The sequence below is a fragment of the Balaenoptera ricei genome, chromosome 1, assembly GCF_028023285.1.
Source record: "Balaenoptera ricei isolate mBalRic1 chromosome 1, mBalRic1.hap2, whole genome shotgun sequence".
NCBI classification, from domain to species: domain Eukaryota; kingdom Metazoa; phylum Chordata; class Mammalia; order Artiodactyla; family Balaenopteridae; genus Balaenoptera; species Balaenoptera ricei.
The window spans coordinates 2307461-2327275 of record NC_082639.1 but is presented as its reverse complement, the minus strand read 5'-3'; the positions used below and the strand labels follow the sequence as shown (position 1 = coordinate 2327275).

General features: G+C 58.7%; 2 protein-coding genes across 3 annotated transcripts; both read right to left on the bottom strand.

Moving 5' to 3' along the window:
- Positions 1-464: 464 nt before the first annotated feature.
- On the bottom strand, positions 465-4086 carry SMIM1 (small integral membrane protein 1 (Vel blood group)). 2 transcript variants are annotated; one of them, XM_059894529.1, is made up of 4 exons: positions 4024-4086; positions 3602-3729; positions 1768-1895; positions 465-1456 (listed from the first exon to the last, which is right to left on the bottom strand). In XM_059894529.1, the coding sequence occupies exons 3-4, from the start codon at positions 1875-1877 to the stop codon at positions 1330-1332; spliced, it is 237 nt and encodes a 78-aa protein (XP_059750512.1). In that variant the 5' UTR covers positions 1878-1895; positions 3602-3729; positions 4024-4086; the 3' UTR covers positions 465-1329. The 2 variants fall into 2 exon arrangements, with proteins under 2 accessions (XP_059750512.1, XP_059750519.1); XM_059894536.1 differs by having other exon boundaries at positions 3680-3729.
- A 1265-nt stretch (positions 4087-5351) lies between these two features.
- CCDC27 (coiled-coil domain containing 27) lies at positions 5352-19279 on the bottom strand. The gene is made up of 13 exons (XM_059894504.1): positions 19094-19279; positions 18425-18557; positions 17308-17418; positions 16574-16731; positions 13963-14142; positions 13121-13222; positions 12677-12877; positions 12493-12637; positions 12159-12289; positions 9615-9692; positions 9157-9369; positions 7010-7114; positions 5352-5477 (listed from the first exon to the last, which is right to left on the bottom strand). The coding sequence occupies exons 1-13, from the start codon at positions 19277-19279 to the stop codon at positions 5352-5354; spliced, it is 1869 nt and encodes a 622-aa protein (XP_059750487.1).
- Between the last annotated feature and the right edge of the window lie 536 nt (positions 19280-19815).

Genomic DNA, 19815 nt, shown 5'->3' with positions numbered 1-19815 from the left:
GCCCTCCCTGCCAGCTCGGCCTCTGACACCCAGGTTTGCTATGAGCCCATAGGGATCCTGACTGTCCCTCATCTCCTGCCCTCAGTTCTGGGCAGTTGTGGGGTGAGGACCAATTCCCTAAGAAGGTGTTTCTGGCAAGGGGTGTACAGGGCCTGAGGCGTGAGTTGACAGCAGGTGAGGGCCAAGCGAGCGGGAGCAGAGCCGGCGAGGCGCTGTCCATGGTCAGGAGAGGCAGGAACAGGTCCAGCCACATGCGGGCCCCCAGGCCTGCCCCTGTGCTCCCGTCTCCCGGCAGAGGGCCTGGCCAGGACTGGGCACATCCCAAGGCCCAGAGCCAGCGGGCGGCTCACAGGCCCTGTCCCAGGCCTCCCGGCCGCTGTCCAGACACCCTCCAGCTGGCCTCACATCGGGGGCCGTGAGTCACACCTCGCCGGGGAGACCCACGGGAGACACCGTCATCCGTGTTTTCATTCAGCAGACATTTAATGACGACCTCCATGTGCAGGGTCTGGGCCTCCTGCAGGGCGCCGGCGGAGGGGCCGGGCTCCTGCAGGCCCCACTCCGTGGAGTGGACAGCCCCGGGGAACGTGTCCACCTTCCTGGAGGGAAGATGCAGTGGGGGGTCTGGGACAAGGGCTAAGGCCCCTCTCCCCACTCTACCCAGGAAATGACTCAGCCCCCGGGGAGGGTGGATGGACAGAGGGACACACATACACCCCCTCAGAGCCATCCTTTCACAACGGGAGTCGGAAGGGCCAGAGAGGGCAGGGGCCTGGTCAGGGCCACACAGCTCCGCACGATGCCCACCCAGGGAGGACCCCACCCTGGGGCTGCCAGGCCTGTGCCCTCGGCCTGGGGGAGAAGGGGAGCTCTCGGGGCCCTGGACTTAGGGCCTAGCCTGGGTGTACCCTGCAGCCCCAGCTCAGGCTGGGCCCGGCCTCCCAGCCACGTGGGCCCCTGGGTGGCTGTGTGTGCCAGGTGTGCACGTGTGTGTCCTTGTGTACCCGTGTCCCTGTTTGGCTGTACGCCTGTGGGTGCCTGTGACAGCTGTGCACAGTGGTGTCCCCGTGAGCTTGAGGCCAGTATGTGTGCCCCGTGTGCCCCGTGCGCCCCTGAAGTCTGTGCGCTGGTGGGGGGAGAGTGTCTGTGTGCATGGTGAGGGGCTGTGTACACAGAGGGGAGCCTGTGTATAGAGAGGAGGGTCTGTGTACATGGGAGGCTGCGTACGCTGAGGTCCGTGCAGACCGGCGGGTCCGTGTACACGGAGGGGTTCTCGCACACGGGGTGTCCCTCCGAGCCCACGCCCCGGGCGCATGTTCTGGGCAGCGTTCATTTGCACTTGTGCACGAAGTAGCCGGTGATGTAGCCCAGGGTGAACACGACCCAGAAGAGGGCCACTCCACCCAGCACCTTCAAGGAGATGCCCAGCTTGCCCGAGCACAGCTTCCGGGAGACCCTAGAGTGAGAACCGCAGGCACGTGAGCCCCCAGGCGGCCCCCAGTGCGGGGGGGCGGGGGGGGGGCGGCTGGGCTGGGGGAGGAGGAGGAGCGGGCCCCGGGCAGGTGGGCTGCAGAGGAGGGCAGCCCGGGCGCTCCGGACTGGAAGACAGGAGGGAGGGGAGTGGCGGAGACACCGGGGAAGGTGTGGGGCCCGGGTCTGCCGAGACCGCCTGGGGTGGGCGCCCAGTGGGCACAGAGCAGAGGCTGGCAGGAAGGATGGGAGGGGCCTGCGTAGGGCCAGGGGGGCCCCTCCTCCCCAGCCCCTCACCTCTTACAGCCCGAGGCCTCCTCTGCGCCGGGCCCGCTGGCCACGCTGACTTCATCCCGGCTGCTGTCCTCCCACCTACTGTACTGGATGCTGCTCTCCTGGGGCTGCATCCTGGGGGCCACGGGGCTCTGGCGGGAGGGGCAGAAGGTGGGCTGAGCCTCCCAAGCCACACTGTTCCAGACCCGGTGAGGCCAGGGGCAGGGCTCCGTGTGGCACTGCTTTTGGGGTGAGGGTCTGCCTGGGGGCCGTAACGGGCCAGGTGGGCTGGCTCTTGGCCCGCATCCTCTCATCCAGCTTTGGAGGTGACCAGGATGCAGAGGGATTAGGCCACTTGTCCAGGGTCACGTGGGAGGAGGCAAGAGGGAATTCCAACAGGGAGTCTGAAAGTCTGCCAAACCCTGCCCTCAGGAATGTGAGAGGCTGCTTTTCCACCCAGCCTGCTCCCCCAGGGCCGGGGGGGCCCTCCAGACACAGCTGCTGCCACCCTGGAGGGCCCCTGGCTGGGGCCAGGTCACCAAGCCTGATAACTAGTGGCCTTCCCTCCTCCCATTCCTGCCAGATAAGGCCCCAGAGCTGTCCCTGGAGGCTGGGCAGGAAGGGGACGGGGCAAGCGGGGCAGCCAGACTCGGGGCAGCTGGTACGGCCTGTCCAGTAGGGGGAGGAGGCCTGCCCGGCCTGTCCGAGTTGCAGCCCCTCCCTCACCCACCGCTCTGCCCTGCTGGGAGTCCAGGGGCTGAGACTTTGCTCAGCTCCCGCCAGCCTGGGAAAACCTGACCTTTCATCCAGGTAATCTGGGACACAGAGGCTTAAAATCACAGTGAGCCACTTAGCAAGAAGCCAACCCAGAAACTCAGGAAATCAGGCAGTTCTTAAACCCCCAAAATGCTTCCACGTTTGCCCTTTCCCAAATCCCAGGCCCATGGGACAAAGGAAGCGAGCTTGTCTCAAAGCCACAAAGCCTGTCCTTCCTGTGGGATCCTGTGCTCTGGGGCAGCCATGCAGGCCGGGTCTCAGGCCTGGGGAAGGCCATGCATTTGTTGAGTGTGGGTTCTGCTTTCCCAGGGTGTGTCCAGGAAAGGGGCTAAGGGCCAACTCTGTTAGCTACCTACCTAATGTCCACCCCCTCCCTCCTGTGGCCAGAGTTCCCATCTTGTTCCAGGCAGCAGTGTGCCAGCCCAAAGTGACAGTCATGGGCTAAGACAAGCTTAATACTCTGACCCCTGCTTTCCCATGTCACCCAGATGTGAGCAATGTGCTGGGGTGCAGCAGGAGGTAGGAGGCTTTTGCTTTCATGAACAAAAGAACAGCCATTTCCTTCTTCCTGCCTTGAAGTGATGGCTGGAGCTGAGCAGCCACTTTGCAATCTGGATATCCTGCCACACCAGCCCAATGGTGCTGAGTCTCCAAATCCACACCAACTGCCCACCCATGAGCTTCTTGACTTGAGGAGGGTCAAGCTCAATCTGTTCAAGCCTGGGACAGTGGGTTCCTGTTATTTGCAGCAGAACAAGTTCCTGACTGATGTGGATGGTGGCCCTCAAGTAGTCCTGGTTGGAGAAAGCCACCAGAAGCTGGGGAGGTGCTGGAGCTGAGCTTCTGAGGGCTTCATTCACTTGCTTGTAATGGTCTGTCCAACCCACATGCGATGGTCACACAGTGTCACAGGACCCTGGGGCTGTGCTGCCTGGCAGGGACACCTGCTAAGCCCTGGGACCCTCAGGGGTACCACCGCCTCCTGGGAGTGTGTGGGGACAGAGAGTCCTTGGCACACAGGGGCTGCATATACATTAGACCCCTTCACCCCCAATGCAGCTCCAGGGAGCCCACAGCTTACAAGGGAAGAGTCCTGGCGCTGGGGGTCGAAGCCTCTGCGATCCAGGAAGATGGTCAGAGCCCGGCCCGTGGATCTCACCTCCTCCCAGCCTGCAGTTCGGGATCTGAGGAACCTCAGATGCCTCCAACCTTAAAGAAAGACAGAAAATAAAGAAAAGGTGAAGAGGAGCGAGCGGCGCTGCCAGGGGCAGGGAAGGGAAAGGGGCGCTGGGGCGTCCCGGGCGGCCAGCAGGAGCGGCGAAGGCAGTTAGCCTCGGGGTCTGTGGGCCCGGGACAGCCTCAACCCCGCCTGCACCCCAGCAACTCCTCTCTCCCGGGCCGGCCGCTCGCAGAGGCCGCGGCCTAGCGGGGCGGGGGGCTGCCGAAACCAGGCCCACCACCTTCTTCTACTCGAGGAAACCGCACCCCGACCCCGTGTCTCACCTGGCTCGACAGCCCCCGGCCGCTCCGCGCGCCGCGGACGTGTCCCGGGCCGGAGGGGGGCGGGGCCTTAGAGGGGGTGGGGCCTGAGCGGGGGCCGAGCAGGGCTGGGGTGGGCGGGGCGAGGCGGTGGGTGATGGGGCCCGGGGAAGGGGCCGGGCAGGTAGGTCGAGGCGGGGCCTGGGCTCGATGGGCGGGGCACAAACGGGGCGGGGCCTGGGGCCGTGGGTGGGCGGCCGCCGGACTCCGGGACCGGGGGTGGGGCCTGGTGGAGGGGTGGAGGGGCGGGGCCGTCCCCGGGGGCGTGGCAGGGGCGGAGCAAGAGGGAGGTCCCCAGGCCTTCCAGGAGGTGCGTGCTGGAGGGGCGAGGGGCAGCAAGGGGCGCCGGGGCCGCAGGAGCCGCAAGGGCCGCAGAGCGCGCCTCTCTCCAGGGCCTAGACCCCTCCCCACTGTTGCAGTTTCCCCGCCGGGAACCGGGCTCGAGAGCAGAAGCGGGCTCGGTGGGGGGAGGGGGGATGGCGAGCGCGCCTGGTTAGAACCGAGACACCGGACTGTTCTCGGAGACGGCCAGTCATCGGGGCCCCCAGCCGCCAGCCGGCCTTCCTCTCGCTCTGAGCGGCCAGAAGCCTGGGCGGGGCGGCCATGCACTGGACGCACTCAGCGAGCGGGCGCTGCGCGAAGGAAGGGCTGAAAGGATGCGTGGACAGGTGAGGGTGGAGAGCAAAGAGAAGAGGCCGAGGACTGACTAGGTTCAGCACGTGTTTGTGTGCCGGGCACAGGTCTCTGTGAACGACACTGACAAGCGTGCCTGTCCTCGCAGATCTTTCATCTCAGGAGCGATGGATGTGAACAGAAGTGCCGCAGCCCGACCCATCTCCTTCCGCGGGGTCGCACCGGCAAAACAGTGCCCCAGCCGGGGAGCCCCTTCCAGGGGAACCGCCGGAGGTGTGTGCGGCAGAGAAGGACCTCTGCGGGGTCTGAACCGAATGCGGTGGACAGGAGCGCAGTCTCAGGCCTCCTACACCTGGGACCACCAGAGGGCACCCTGCTCAGCGTGGGGTCTTCCCAGGAAGGAGCCAGGGGTGCAGGCTGCTGTGCTGACCCCCAACGAGTGAGTTTTGGAATGGGGGGTGTCCATGTAGCCCAAGCTCCCCTGCGTGTCCTAGTGAAGGAGAAGGTGAGACGGTGGCCAAAAGCAGGTGTAATTCTGAATCTGGGCGCAAGGGTGGGGCCGTGGGGGGCTGACGGAGGGGAAGGGGGGGCACACAGGGCACACCCAGGCTGGGTCCCGGCCTCCGCTGGACTGGCTGCGCCTGGGGTCCTAGTTGGGCCTACTTGGAGGTTATCTTCTTGGACTTGCTGGGCGAGGATAAGATCTCCGACTGCTGCAGGGGGGGCACTTTGACCCCCTTCTGTTTCAACTGGTTGTAGTAGTCAGTTCTCTCTGAGATGATCCACTAGAAAAGACATGCAGCAGCGTGTGTCCAGTCCTTGCAGGCTCCTGGGACACCACCCTTCCCTCCCCGAGAAGAGCCCGCTGCCTCAGTGCTGTGCTGGTGAATATTTACAACCTGTTCTCCAGGGGAAAATAAAAAGCTCTGGTTTGTAGCATTTGTCAATTTCTGTTCTGAAAGCCCTCCCACCACGGCTGATCCAGCCACAGGGGTGAAGCCACAGAACTCGGAGCTGGGGAGAGATGCCCACCATCGGCTCCAGGTCAGCTCACCCCTGGAGTCTGCCCCAAATGCACTTCTTAGTCCTCTGGGAATTGCTGGGAGCCCAGACTCCCAGAGACCTCAGAGGCCGTCAAGTCTTAACCTCAAGTCCATTCTGTCCTGGGCGCAGGGAAGGCTGTCCCGCCCCTCCTCAGCCTCCTTCTCTCTGGCCCATTGCTGGTTTGTGTGGGGCATTGGCAAAGGAAGGGGGTTTTCCCTGGCTACTGGGTGGTGGTGATGACTCCTCCTATCCCCCTCCCCCTCCCTCCCTCCCTCCCTCCCATCCCCCATCCCTCCCATCTTCTCTCTCCTTCCCCCCTCTCTCCTTCCTCCCTCTTCCCCTCTCACAAACGACAGTAACCAGGCCCCAGGCCCCAAACAACAGAGACCTCTCCCCAGGTCCCCATGCGGAGGTCCCCTCTGCCCCGAGGACTGTGGCCACCCTACAAGAGCACCATTAACTAGGGGCCTGCCCCACCTCAGAGAGGAAAGGCACCAAGCCCCAGAGAAATGTGGGCCGGTGGCAGGTCATGGGTAGCTGCTGGGGTCTAGGGCTGTGTTGTCAGAGGAGGCTTGGGGCCCTGCATGGAGCATCTGTCTTTCAGATGCTTTTCTCCCAGAGCTGTGGGCCCCGTGATGCCTGGAAGGCAGGCACGCTGTCCCGGGTACAGAGGGAAGCTCTACGGCTCAGCGCAGTCAAGTGACCGGCCCACAGCTTGGAAGCCAAGGTCCAGGAGGTGGTGACTCACTCCTGCCGCCCCAAAGCTGCACTATTTCCCCTACACCGCCCTGCCCCTCTGAGGCCTCTGCCTGTCACTGAGGAGCTGGCATGCACTAAGGCCAGGGAGAGGGTCCGTGCCAGACTCGTGGCTCAGCAGGGATTCCAGCGGAGGCCAGGCTGAGGTGCAAAGTAGCATCTTTGGAGGAGGCTGAGCTGGGCAGACCCTGAGGATGGGCTCCTGCTGCAGGAAAATGCCCAGGACCCAGCAGTTTGGTCCCCTCCCTACCTCACTGTGTGGGTTTGCAGCAGCTGCTGCTGGGCGCTGAATGCTGAGAGCAACTCGGGGACATTGCCACCCGTTAGGGAGACCTAGTCCCCTCTGCCTAAGCAGAGAGAAAGGACTGTTCTGGGGTCACAGTAAAAGGGTGACACCACCAGGACAAGAATGGGGGTCCCTAGCCTCCCATCCAGGCCTCTCCCCTCTGCCCCCAGCTGCAGACCCTGGAGCTCTGGCGTGGAGACGTGGCCCCGGGGACAAGGAGGCTGGGTATACCTGCAAGGCTTCCAGGATGTCATAGTCAGAGATCTCGGTAGCCAAGGACTTGAATCCTATGGCGTTGAAGGTGGCCTGGATGATCTTGTTCCTTAGTCTTTCGAGCTGTGAGCACAAGGAAAATAACCAAGCTCACCTTTAGCGGAGGAAGGCAGCACCCTCCACACCTGCCACCTGCTGAGGTTCTAGGGAAGGTAGACCTGGCCTCACTTTTCCTGGCTTTAGGAATTGGAATCAGGGTGGGAGAGGTCAGCGTGGTCGCCTTAGAGCTAGAAGGTGCCAGATCACGACCTGGACCCAGGAAGCTTAACACCAAAGTGCGAAGACTTTCTTCCACACCAAGTTTTTTGTTTGTTTGTTTTTAATTGAAAAACCAAAACCTGCATGTGGTCGAAACAAAACAAAACAAAAGCTCCAAATGACCCCCAGACCTTCCCCCCTTCCCTGAAGGAGCTTCAGCCACAGTCTCCTGCTGACCCCCAGGAGACTGTCAGTGGCGCAGAAAACGTCCTGCAGACTCCGTCAGCCCCCCTTTGGTCATTGTACTCCCTCCCTTCCTCCTTTTCTAAATGACTGAGAGGCGCTCCATGCTGTGGACATCTGCATTAACCAGGCGTTAACCAGGCGTTAACCAGGAGTTAAGCAGAATGGACCACTGAGGCTGTCTAGTCTTTTGCTGCCATCAGCATCCTTGTGGGTGCTCAGGGCCCCAGCCCACCTCCCCAGAGGTGAGCGAATCATGCCTCTCAATAATTTCAGAATAAACTCCTCCGATCTGCACGCCAGAAGCCCTCAGACAGTGTCCCCCAAGTCACGGTGACAAGCTCAGCCCCAGCTGCTCACCCTCAGTGTCCGGGAGCCCCACCGATGTAGAAATGCTGAGGGAGAGCCACGCTGAGAGATGTGGCATTGCCTAACACCATGCAAGTCGGTCCACTTTGCCTCTGGGACAAGGATGCCACAAGCCCCTGGACCTTGAGGGGGCAGGGGACTTCCTTTCCTTCTTTCCAACATGGATTAATGCCAGCTCGGTGCCAGGCACCATGCTAGGTACAGGGGTCATGAGGGAAATGGGCACCCTCATCACCCTCTGTACCAGAGGTGGCTCCTGCTGGGTAAGGGGTGGTAGTCACCTGGGGCAACCATCCACAGTGCCCCACACCCGGGCCTGTCTCAGGTATCACTCACCGGTCATGGCACTACTTCCTGCCGACCCCAGACTGAGCCTCAGAATCTTTCTCAACACAGCATTCTGGGCTCTACCAAACCCACTAGAAATGGAACCATCTATACACCGTCACCCATCTAGCGATTTAGCTGGGAATGCTGCTGGATGGGAAACACAGTTTTATAAAAGATAACAGGCAAGGGGGAGGGGCTCAGTGATGCTGTCAGCTGGCCAGCAGGAGGCCGGCCCCAACAGGACGGAGAACACGGCTGGTTACAGGTGGCACTCCTGGTGGGTGGGTGGGGAAAATGTTATTTCAAAAGCCTGCACGCTCGGGGCCTTTACCTTTGCTGGTTTTGGATTCTAAATCAAGTCAGATCTTCTCTGACGTGCCCCTCCTAAATCCCCTGCCCCATGCCTTTACTCACATGTAATGGGGAGCTCAGAATGGGGACCCTGCACTTCACACCCTAGCACCACATCCACGCAGCTCTGGGACCTCAGATGGACCATTTACCCTCTCTGCTGCAGGTTCCTATCTATCAGGTGAGGACACTCATGAAAGCCACATCCCAGCTTTGTTAACAGGGTTGAATGCCTTAATAAATGCTCAGAACAGCACCTGACCCACAGCAAGTGCTCTCTAAGTTATACATGGATGGCATTATTATTACTGCTTCTCTCCCACCTCAGAGCCCTTCTCCTTCCTGGCTGGCCACCCACACCCCTGGGTCCCTTTCACAGCACAACCCAAGGGGCTCCTCCATAGACAAAGCCCCGACACCCGGCGCCCTCCGGCTCCTACGTCTAAGGCTGCCACGCCCATTGCACCCTTGCCCCCTCCTCCATCAGCATTCTGGACACAAGGGGTGGGGGGGTGAGCCAGAGCACCCGTGCACCGTCCCCGGGGTCGGGTCGACGCTGGGCGGCGCTGGGCGGGGCCCCGGAGCAGGCCCTCAGGAGGGGGGACCCGGCGTACCCTGGACTGGGTGCTCTCCAGGGCCACGCGGACCTGCTGTTCCGCCTGCTGAATCATCTCGTTCTTGCTCTGCATCTCCTCCTGCAGCTGCTTCCGCCTCTGCAAACGGTCCTGGCTCTGGTTCACCTGGGCCTGCAGCTGGCTGACCTTGGCCTCCAACTCCGAGATGGTCTGTTCCCGCTTGACCAGTTCTTTCTCCAGCTCTGACACTTGCTGGGGGGCGGAGAGACGGAGCAGTAGTCCCACCTGCTCCCCCCTCCTTTCCCTGAAGACGGCCACCTCCCCCTGAGCTCCTCAAGTCAGCCCGGCCCCGGGCCGTGGCAGGGACCCCTGCGGGTGTTTGTGCTTCCGGATTTGCTGAATGGGGTGCTGCCCAGCGGTGAGGGATCTGCCAGCTTCCTCTCCCCCCACCGTCACCATCCGGGCCTGCGGCTGCCCCCCGACCACCCCGCGGGCACCTGTCGGAGGAAGAGGTTGTCCTTCTCGATCAGTCCCATCATCTCCTCGCGCTTCTTGTCTTCCCGGAGGTTGGAGAACTGCAAGGCAGACGGGGCTTCGCTCAGGGGCTGGGGGGCGAGACACCAGACAGCCCCCTCCCTGAACTCAGTAAGACGAAAGCTCCGCGGTTGGTTTCTGCTGGACGGGGAGGGGAGGAGGGGCGACACCAAACACACTTGGGAGGCTGGTTCCAGAGCCAGCAGTGGGGAGAGCTGTCAGAGCCCCTGGAAATCTCAGAAATTGGTGGTTCTGGGCTGTTCTGGACGTGGAAACCAACATGACGAGGAACGTCGTTTCAGAAACCAAGACCCGCAGACTCGTCCCTGACCGGGAGCTGCCGAGCGCCCGCCCTTTTTCCACCTGGCAGGAGACTTGATGCCGGGGGGCCGCGGAGGGTCTCTGGCCTGGGAGATGCCAGGCTCACTTGGTGGAGACCCCCAGCTCCAGGTGCAGGATGTAGGGGCTGAATGTGGAGATTGCAGCCTCTGCCCGACTTGGTCCTAAAACACCGGCAGCTGGGCCTTTACTTTCCGGGAAAGGAATTCTCCCAGTTTCCCAGATTCCAGGAGAATCTGGGCAAACCAAGAGGAGAGACCCAACAACATGACCACTGAACAAACTCTCTGCTGAAACGCCCAAGATCAGCTCTCTGCCGTGAAGCACAAAATTATCACTCAAGGGCTCAGAGCTTCCAGGCAGCTCTGACCTTGGAGCAAGATTCTTGCAGGAATAACAGAAACCAAAAACAGACTTACAAAAGGAGCTTATAGGAGATAGAAATGGCACAAGAAGCCAAAACCCATAATTATCACTTACGCTCTCAGCGAGGCTAGAGACATACTGCAATCGAGAAACAAAACGAGAGTGTGCTTCCAAAAAAGCGGGGGAGGAACATTCAGAGAACGAAAGCAAGATCTTGGGAACTGTAAATGAGCAAAATTAAGGTCAGGAGGAGGGCTGTTGCCAAAGTTAAGGAAATCTCTTAAAAGTGGGGCAGAAAGACAAAGCTATGAAAGGTAGGAGGGAACAGACAGGAAGGAAAAAGAGACCAGAAGGGGAAGTCCACTGGCCAATTGATGGGGATGCCAGAAGGAAGGTTCAGAGGAAACAGAATGAAATAAAAACTATATAAACAAAGAAAAATTCTAGAATTGAAGGACACAAGTTTCCAGTTGGCCATTGAGCGCCCGGGACAAATGAAAACAGACACTTAATAAGTCCCAACTCTGGAAGCTTCTGCACACGAGGGACAAAGTTGGGATCTTGCAACTTTCCAGAGGGAAACCAAGCACCACCAAAAACTATGTTGTAAGAAAGCACAAGAGTCAGGATGAGTTTGCCTTCCCACCAGGAACCCTGGAAGCTCGGACACGTGGAGCAATGCCTTCACACTGCTGAGGGAAAGTGCTTGCCATACCGGAATTCTATTCCAACCAAATTCTATTAATGTGTAGAAGAAGGACATTTGCAGAATGTCCTTATGATGTCCCCCAAATTTTACCTTCACTCATCTTTCTCAAAAAACTACTGAAGGATGTGCTCCAGTAAAAATATAGGAGTAGGTCAAGAAAGAGAAAAGATGTGGATGGCAGCGGCTTTAAAATGTGGTTTATGGATCTTAATACTGTTTCACAGAACTTGTGTTTCAGTCACGTGCGTGTGCACCGGATAACTGTCTCAATGATGTAAATGCAGCGTCCACTCACTGACGCTGTGATGGAATAGAATGGGGAGGGGGAGGAGTTCCCGGGTTGGGGAGGCAAACGAGGAAAGAGGGAAGCGTTAGATGATGCCAAGATGGAGAAACGTCTAGAATGGGCATTGTAAGCATGCAATCTCGAGATACGAAGAGCCAGCCCTCAAGAATCAGCTAGAAGAGTTGAAAGCGGTTGTCTTGGGGGATGGGCAAATGAGAAAGAGAAGGGTCGGACTCCTGTTTCACATAATAAGCCTGGGGAACTGTTTGGTTCCTTAAGCTATGTAGCTTTGTGCACGAAAAACTTGCATAAAAAGAAAAGCTAAAAATGCTTCAGGGAATTCCCTGGCGGTCCAGTGCCTAGGACTCCACGCATGCTTTCATTGCCGAGGGCCCGGGTTCAATCCCTGTCGGGGAACTAAGATCCTGCAAGCCATTCAGCGTGGCCAAAAAATAAAATAAAATTTAAAAATAAAAATGCTTCAGTGCATTGGCGATCTCCCTCAGGTCACCAATGCACTGGGCTCATTGCAGTGGCGATCTCCCTAAGGTCTGTGGGGCTCTCAACCCTGGGACCCAGGGGCCAGGAGACGCTTGAGAAATGGCCAGGAGCCCAGTGGCCCAGGAGACAGAGATGACTGCTGGGGACAGAGGGCAGCACAGAGCACGGCGGGGCAGGGTGTGAACCCCAGCTCCGCCGCTATCAGCTCCCTAGTCAAGCGCCTCCCTCAGGGGGATGGGACGGACGGCACCGGCCCCAGAGCCCCAGAGGGAGGATGCCTGTGGCGTGACGGAGGACCCCCGCCACCTTGTCGGACATGGCTTGCAGCTGTTGCTTCCGGTCCCACAACTCCTTCTGCAGCACCTCGTTCTCCGTGTTGAAGCTCTGCAGTTGCGATTCTTGGATTTCCACTTGTCGTTGTAAAGACATGATGGCTCCTGGGTGAGGCGAGAGCGAGAGGGGAGGAGAGGGGGCTGGCCACCGCGTCGTCCCGAGGGCTCCAGGCTGAGGGCTGCTGGCTCCCAGCCCGGGGCTCCAGCGCTGCCGCCACGTGGTCCCAGCTGAGAGGGACACAGGGCAAAGCCGGCAGAGCTGGGTGTGCTCGCCGCTGGCCCCGCCTCATTGCCCTCCAGCATCCCACCTGTTGCCAGGGAGTGTCTGGTCCTGGTGATCTCGAGCTGGAACTGGAACTCCTGGACCAGCTGCTCGTACTCCTCCAGCTGGGCTCTCAGCTCCTCCTCAAAGGCGTCGGCCACCGAGCCAGCCCTCTTCCTGCCCGCGGCCTCCTCCTCCTGCGTCTCCTTCTCCTCATCCAGCTCCATCACACCCTCCGCCTCCTCTTCCTCCCCCTCCGCGGCCACCACCATCCCCGCCTTCTCCTCCTCCTCCTCGCCTCGCTTCTCCTGCAGAGCCCCCTTCCTGCCGGCACTGGCGCTCGGCCCCTCGTCCTCCCCTTCCAGGCCCTCTTCCTCCTCGTAGCTGCCTCCTTCCAGGTCCTTGCCTCCGGCGGCCACGGCGTGCTCTCCCTGCATCCGGGGGAGGGAAGGGGATACTGGGCAGGACTGGGGGCACCCCTGTAGAAGGGGCTCGACCATTCACGGGGGCGGAGGGCACCCCCAGGGGGAGGGGCTGGGGGGTTACATCTCCAGGAGCTGCCCCATCACCCCTGCCCTGCTCCCCGCAAGTGCGGCCGAGGGTCTCGCCTGGGCGAGGACCATCGGGTCAGGACGGCGGGTGGGAGCCTGTGGCCTGGGCGTCGCGTGGGCGGCCCGCACCTGCTGCCTGTGCTCCGGCTCCTCCTCGTCTCCGGAGAAGGCTCTGAGGGTGTGCAGTCTCCCCTGCAGCTTCGGCGCGGACCCCGACGGCCGCTCCTGCGAGAGGCCCGCGGGAGCCTCAGGGCTGCAACCTGCACCTTCAACGCCCCCCGGGGCCGCGCCGCCGAGACCTGTCTTCCTGGAAGGGGGACCCACCGTCCTCCTGCCAGGGGCGCCCTGCCGGTGGGCAGGGGTCCGTAGTGTGCAGATGGCAGCCCTGGGGGGCCGTATGGTTTCTGGCTCCCCCCGCTCCGGAGCAGCCCTGGCGAGTGGCCTGGCAGTAACCAGCACGCTCGTTTGGAGGAGCTCGGGGGGAGGGGGGGGGGGCGACCTCAGTCGTGCCCGCAGGTCACTGCCCTGCACTGCCCGCTCACGCCTGTCTGGCAGGCCCCAGGAGGCCGGGGAACAGGGGTCACAGGACGATGCTTCCAGGCCTCTCCAGACTCCTGCTGCCCCCGCCCACCAGTCCCCCACCATCGGTGCCTGGGTAGCTTTTTCCAGCGGCGGTTAGAGGGTCCGGTGATGGTCGGAAGCCTCCAGCCCCCACTTCACGCGAGGACCCAGCATAAACACTGGCTGTATCCCCAGACATGAAAGAAGTCAGCTCTCAGACTTGGCGACCGCTCCCCTGGGCCACGCAGAGCCCTACCCCGACCCGCCTCCTCCAGGGCGCCCGCCAGACCTGGGGGAGGGGGGCCCACCCCGACGTTACAGGCAAGGACACGGAACCCCCGCAGCTAGAACAGGTCAGGCTAATGCAAGCCACCGCCGCCCGCGGAGCGCCTGCCTCTGCTCACCCTCATGACCTCGCTCAGCAAGGTCTCCTGGCTTTTGCTCTGCAGGAAGCATTTCAGCTGCTTTCTCAAGGCCTCCCTCTCCTCCTGGAGAGCCAGGATCTCCTCATCTTTCTTCTGAACCTGCACCTCCAGCTCGGAGAGGCGCTGGACTTCCTTCCCCAGTGCAAACAGGCACCGGTCCTGGGCAGAAACAGGGCAGCTCCGGGCGCGGTCAAACCACTCAGACGCGCCTCCAGCACCGCCGGCCCCCAGCAGAGCAGCAGCTCCGGGCCCAGGAAGAGAGGCCTGCTGCCCTGGACCTCCCCCCACAACCCGTCCCCAGCCATCTGCTGCCTAAGGGCCACCCTTGCCCGGGGATCTCCTGGCAGCCTCCCCTCCAGGCCTGGCTCCCGGTCAGCCCCCAGGTGTGACCGAGGACACCTAACGAGCACCCCCTCCGAGGGCCACCTCCAAGGGGCTTCTCAGGGCTGTGCCCACTGCCCCTCAACCATCCGCTCTCAAAATCTCCATGCCCTCAATTATTCAAAACTGAAGACAAAATAAAGGTGTTTTTGGACAAACAGTAACTGGAAGAATTTGTCGCCAGCAGAGCTGAACAACTGAGAGAAATACTAAAGGGGATTCTCCAGGCAAGAGGGAGGGGGTCAGAGGCAGAATTCTGGAAGGAAAAGATAACTAGGAGTCGTCCAAATGTCTAGAAATTAAGTGATAGGCTTCCACGGAGCCCACGAGTCCAAGAAGAAGTCACAAAGGAAGTTAGAAAATATTTTAAACTGAATGATAACAAACATGTGGACACGTCAAGACGGGCAAATAAAAAGCTGTGATTAAGGACAGATTTATAGCCTTCGAATGCATCGATTGGGGGAAACAATGGAAAGTCAATGATCTAAGTATCCATCTCAAGAATTCAGAAAAAGAACTGGAAATTTAACCTAAAGAACATAGCAGGAAGAGAATTTTTAAAAATCAGGGCAAGAATGGATGATATAGGGAGATGGGGTAAGGCGGGGAGAGGTGAACAGGGCAAATCGGCAACATTTTAACATTCGGGGAATCTGGAGGGTATATGGGAATTATTTATAGTATTAAGTTAAAATAGTCACGGAGAAATCCCATTTCTTCACCCAGGCCATGGTGATTTAAACACCACGTGTCCAAACCAGACGTGGTTCCCGGGAAGGGGACGCTCCTTTCCTCTGGAGCTGCAAACTTGGCAACAGCACAACCTTGCTGCTGCAGGTGTGCTACCTACCACAGTGCAGACCAGCACGGAGGTGAGGGAAAGAGGACCCTGAGGACATGTTGTGAGCCCCTGGGGGCAGCCCAGCCTGCAGCCCTCCCCCTGGAATTCCTTTTCCTAGCAGCTCTGCAAAGAGTATCCTTTTACATATACCTGTGAGACGCTATCTAATTATAGCCTCAGGCTAGTTTCCAAAAGTGGGATTGCTTGTTCCCATGGTATCGATGCTTTTTAAATTGTGAACTCTAAAAAATAAAGAAAACCAAATTATGAAATCTATCATAAAATTAGAGGTACAGTTTCGGGAATAAAGATAAAATGAATACTCATGGGCCCACACTATCAGGGCTCATGAGTCTCCATCGTGTGCCCGCCAACTACCCAGCATTTTGTGTGACATTTCCATAATTGTCACTAGAGCTTCAAGAGCTTAAAACAAAAACAAAAACGTTAAAAAAAAGACCTTGAAGCTGATTCTAAGAGAAGACTTTTAACATTGATAAGACTGGCGGAGAGAAAAAGAGAGAAGGCACAAGTTACCGATGTCAGGAACAAAAAAAACAGGCAATCTTCTGCAGAATTCTTCTCCAGACTTCGAAAGAATAATACTAAGAGACACTTGTGCACTGAGTTAGGCTCACAGATTTGAAAATTTACATGAAATGGACACATTCCTAGAAAAACATAGCTTACCAAAACTGAAAGGAGAGAAAAGGAAATCAGAATATCTTAAAAGGAATTGAATTTGTTATTTTAAAAACCAACCCTGTAAGAAATTGCCAGGCACAGGTGGCTTCAATGATGAATTCTTCAGAATTTAACAAAGCAATAACACCAACCTTATGCAAACTGTTCCAGAAAATAGAAAAAGAGGGAAAACTTTCCAACTTTTGTTGTTGTTGTTATGAGGCCAGAAAACTCTGACACCAAAAGCAAACAGGGAATGACAAGGCGGGTAAATTACGGGCCAGTCTCTCTCATAAACATGGATGAAAAAGTGATACCACAATGAATCAACCCGTAGGTAGATCTTTGCCCATCAAGCTGATTATTACTATTTTAAAGAATATATGGATGTTGAAGGTCTTGACTCACGGGGGGAGCTGTGTAAGAGTGGGTGACATCCAGGCGAGCCTAAACTGCCCCCCACAGGGATGAAGATGGGCAGGAGCTAGGCTTGTAAAACATCTGATTCGTAGAAGCCATGGGAGGGGGTCTGGATGTCAGTTCAGGCCATGTCTGGGACCTGCTTACACAGCCAACCAGATACTAGAACAAGAGCCCCCAGGGTCGGGCATCCTCTCGGGCCAGATGTGGAGCCGGGGCCCGAGGACCAGGATCCACGCCCGGGCTCCGCGCTCGGCGTACCTTCTCGTGGATGACAGAGATGTACCAAGGTACCCACTTCCTTGGGTAGCTCTGCCCTAGGACCGGGTTGCTGGGGGCTGGGCTCAACACCTGGGATCCACTCTTCTTCCGAAGGTAATTGAACTCGCAGGCACTCTTACTAAAGGGAAGCCGGCAGCCTGTCAAGAGGCGGGGGCGGGGGTGGGTGTCGGTCAGACTCTCCCCGAGCTGAGTCGCCCCGGATCTTCCGAAACGTCCCCCTTTCAGGATCCCCCCTGAAACCTGTCCCTGCCCAGCTGGGCTCCTCCATCCTTGTCCATCCCCTACACCCAGCCCAGTGTGTATGAGAAGCATCAAAGCACCCTTCAAGATTCCCAGAGCCTGGGCGTCAGGACAAGAGGGGACATCCTGACTCTGCCCTGTGCACAGGGGACACTTTTGAGGAGTTTCCTTGAATTCAGGCAAAGGAGACGTCTGGGGGTGGATTTCACCTCTGGATAAACAAAAGTGTTTGTCTGTAGGAACAGTGCATGTGGGTCCCTCTAATCAAGGAGGGATGCATCCCAGGGGCCTGTGTAAGGTACATAGGGCCAGGCAGGCGGTCCTAGGAAGGGAGTTCCATGGGGCATGATCGGGGTGGCTCTCCGGGGAGCAGGGGTCCCTGCAGGTGAAGGCAGAGGACCTCAGGGCTGGGGTGCCGAGGAGAGAACCCCATGGGTCACACGTGCCCCAATGCCCAGCAGGCCCGCCCTCACCGTCCACCTTCGTGTCCAAGCTCTCCTGACCAGAGAGCAGGTCCTCAGTCACCTTCCAGGTCTCAGAGCTGACGCACGTGTCCTCGGGCAGAGCGAGAGTCGTGGCTGAACCTGCAGGATGGTAAACGTGCCAACAGATGACGGCTAAGGCCGAGTCTTCCCAAGACCTCCAGGACAGAGACTAGTGTTTCTTTCCCTTTTTAAATGTTGGGTAGGGTTCAAGGCGGTTTTCTCAGCGGATGCATAGGATTGGACTATGCGACTGAATCGAAACGCAGTTCTGTCCCCCTACCCACCACTGGTGTGTCCGCCTGAAGCTGATCAGGGGCAACTTAATCTCTGCAGTTTCGTGCATCCCCTTCCCTGGAGGACAGCCCCGTTCCCTCCTGTAACAGTGGCTCCTCCTCAGAGTCCTGGAGTGCTGGCTGCTCTCCGAGGTCCCGGCACTGAGAAAGGGAAGCTTAGAGCCTGGACGGGTGGGCGGGGCCCCGCTTTTGCCTGACCGCCGCCTGAGATCCACGGACAGGACCCCAGTTGCTGGCTGCAGGCACTCGGCCTCGATGTCACCACCACTAAGGAAAATGCCGTGTGTGGGGAAATGGGAGTAGCTTAGGTCCTGGAGCTGGAGGTCTGGGACGACACCTGGCCTGACCGATGCCACTCGGGTGACAGCTGGGCGCCTTAGCTGCCCTCTCGGAGCCTCTTATCCATATCAGAGAAACATAGGCTTAGACGAGAGGCTTGCTAAGGCTCCTTTCAGGGCTTGGTCCCTAATGAGCTGCCTTTGGCCCTATGGACCTCTTTCCTGAAGCTTCCAGAATCTTCAACCTTCTCCTCCCCTGTCCCAACCCTATTGAATCTTGGTGAGTGAGACAATAGAAAAAGCAAGAGGGCTGGGAGACCAAAAATACAGGCCTTTCCTTCCCTCCCTCCCCGCTCCCACTCTGGCCTCAGCTGAGAGCCAATTTCAGAAGCAGCAGCTGTGGCCACGGCACACGTCCCCTCTGGCCACCCACGCAGGCTGCTGTGTGCCAGGACCCCGTGCGGGTCCCGGACTCCGATGGGTGGGTTGGGTGGGGGGGGGGTGCCCACGTGGGGCCCCGCTGGGCACGCTCACCATAGTGGGTCATGGACGTGGACCTGGTGCTGAACTGGGGACAGCCCGGACGTGTGAGAAACTTGCGCCGAAGCTCCTCCATTTCAGACAGGAAGCTGCTGTCCTGGGGGCTGGTGTCCTTGTTGAAATCTCTCTGAGGAGCAGGAAAATGAGACCAGCAGGAGAAGAGGGACCCGGGAAGCCCCTCTCCCATCTGCTGGTGGAGCGCCAGGGCCTGGCCGTGTGTGCCGACCACCGTGGGCTGTCTCCTCCCAGAAAGCTGGCTGCTTGATGAGGGCCGTGGGGACCCTGCTTTAGAAGTTGCAGTCGGCTGAGCCCAGAGCCAAGTCCACTTAGGAGGCCCCTGGGGAGTGGGGTGGCTCTCCAGTCTCCCCCAGCGCGTGGTACCTGCCTGAACCTTCCCGCCCGTGCTGTCTCTTCCTTATTTTCTCTCCTCCCCATTCCCTCCTTCTCAAGACTTCCCTAAGGAAGGCTCAGAGCAGACATTACATCTTCTCTCCCTGTCTCCATCCACTCCCAGAATCCACCCACTGTAATCCATCAGCCAAGCTGATTTGGGATGTTCTTATCAGCCCACCACCCTCAAGGCCTTTCATCCAGTGGGAGAAGCAGGTCATCTCCTGATGACCTGCATGTGGCCAGGCCATCCTTTCTCCCGAGACTCCGTACCGTCTTCCTGTAGTAGCGGTTGATGGCCTGAGCTGACTTGCTGAGGGAGCGCTCTTTTTGGCGAAGTTTCCATTCTGGGGTCTGTTCGTCCCGGCTGGCCGCTTGCCGTAGGACGACCAGGCCCTTCTCTATCCAGTTGGGCACCAGACTTTTCTTCTTGGGCGTGCTGGCTCTGATCGGTAACATCGGGAACGTGGAGCAGAGAGCCAAGGTTGGCCACCTGAATGATGACTTGGACCTATCCTCCGGGTCTGGAGCAGGGTGTCGAGGGGAACACAGCCCCAATCATGGATGTGCAGGTCCAAGCACAGGCCGGGAGAAGACCAGCTTCCCAAGCTCCACATCCTAAGGGGTCCTGGGAGCAGTCTATGACATCACAGATGTCTCCATAGAAACAGAGAAACAGCACCTGTCATCTGTCTTAATTTTCTGCTGGGAAGGGGAACCAGAAGCTTCTTCGCTATACACACAGAATGTTACAAGCACAGGAGAAGTGCCCCGAGGCGTTAGCAGCCCATTCTTCTGTTTTCTTTTTTCCCCATCATTAGTATTTCACCTTATTTAACAATCTGACACTGTGTCAGTGGCTCTGATGTGAAAATTCAACCTTTTCAATTAAAGTCCACACTTTAGACGTATTTCTTAACACCTGAATACTGTATGTACTTCTTTTTTAAAAATAGAATTGGGATAGAGGAGAGAGACTTCCTGTGATTTTGCTG

What these genes read in the sequence shown, in the direction of transcription:
- SMIM1 (XM_059894529.1), bottom strand. Translation starts at nt 1,877, where the DNA reads ATGCAGCCCCAGGAGAGCAGCATCCAGTACAGTAGGTGGGAGGACAGC. An exon ending in GAGGCCTCGGGCTGTAAGAG is followed by an intron (nt 1,457 to 1,767) that starts GTGAGGGGCTGG and finishes TTCTCACTCTAG; the next exon opens with GGTCTCCCGGAAGCTGTGCT.
- CCDC27 (XM_059894504.1), bottom strand. Translation starts at nt 19,279, where the DNA reads ATGTTACCGATCAGAGCCAGCACGCCCAAGAAGAAAAGTCTGGTGCCC. An exon ending in AGCACAGGCAGCAGGTGCGG is followed by an intron (nt 12,878 to 13,120) that starts GCCGCCCACGCG and finishes CCCCGGATGCAG; the next exon opens with GGAGAGCACGCCGTGGCCGC. An exon ending in ACATCCTGGAAGCCTTGCAG is followed by an intron (nt 5,478 to 7,009) that starts GTATACCCAGCC and finishes TGTCTTTTCTAG; the next exon opens with TGGATCATCTCAGAGAGAAC.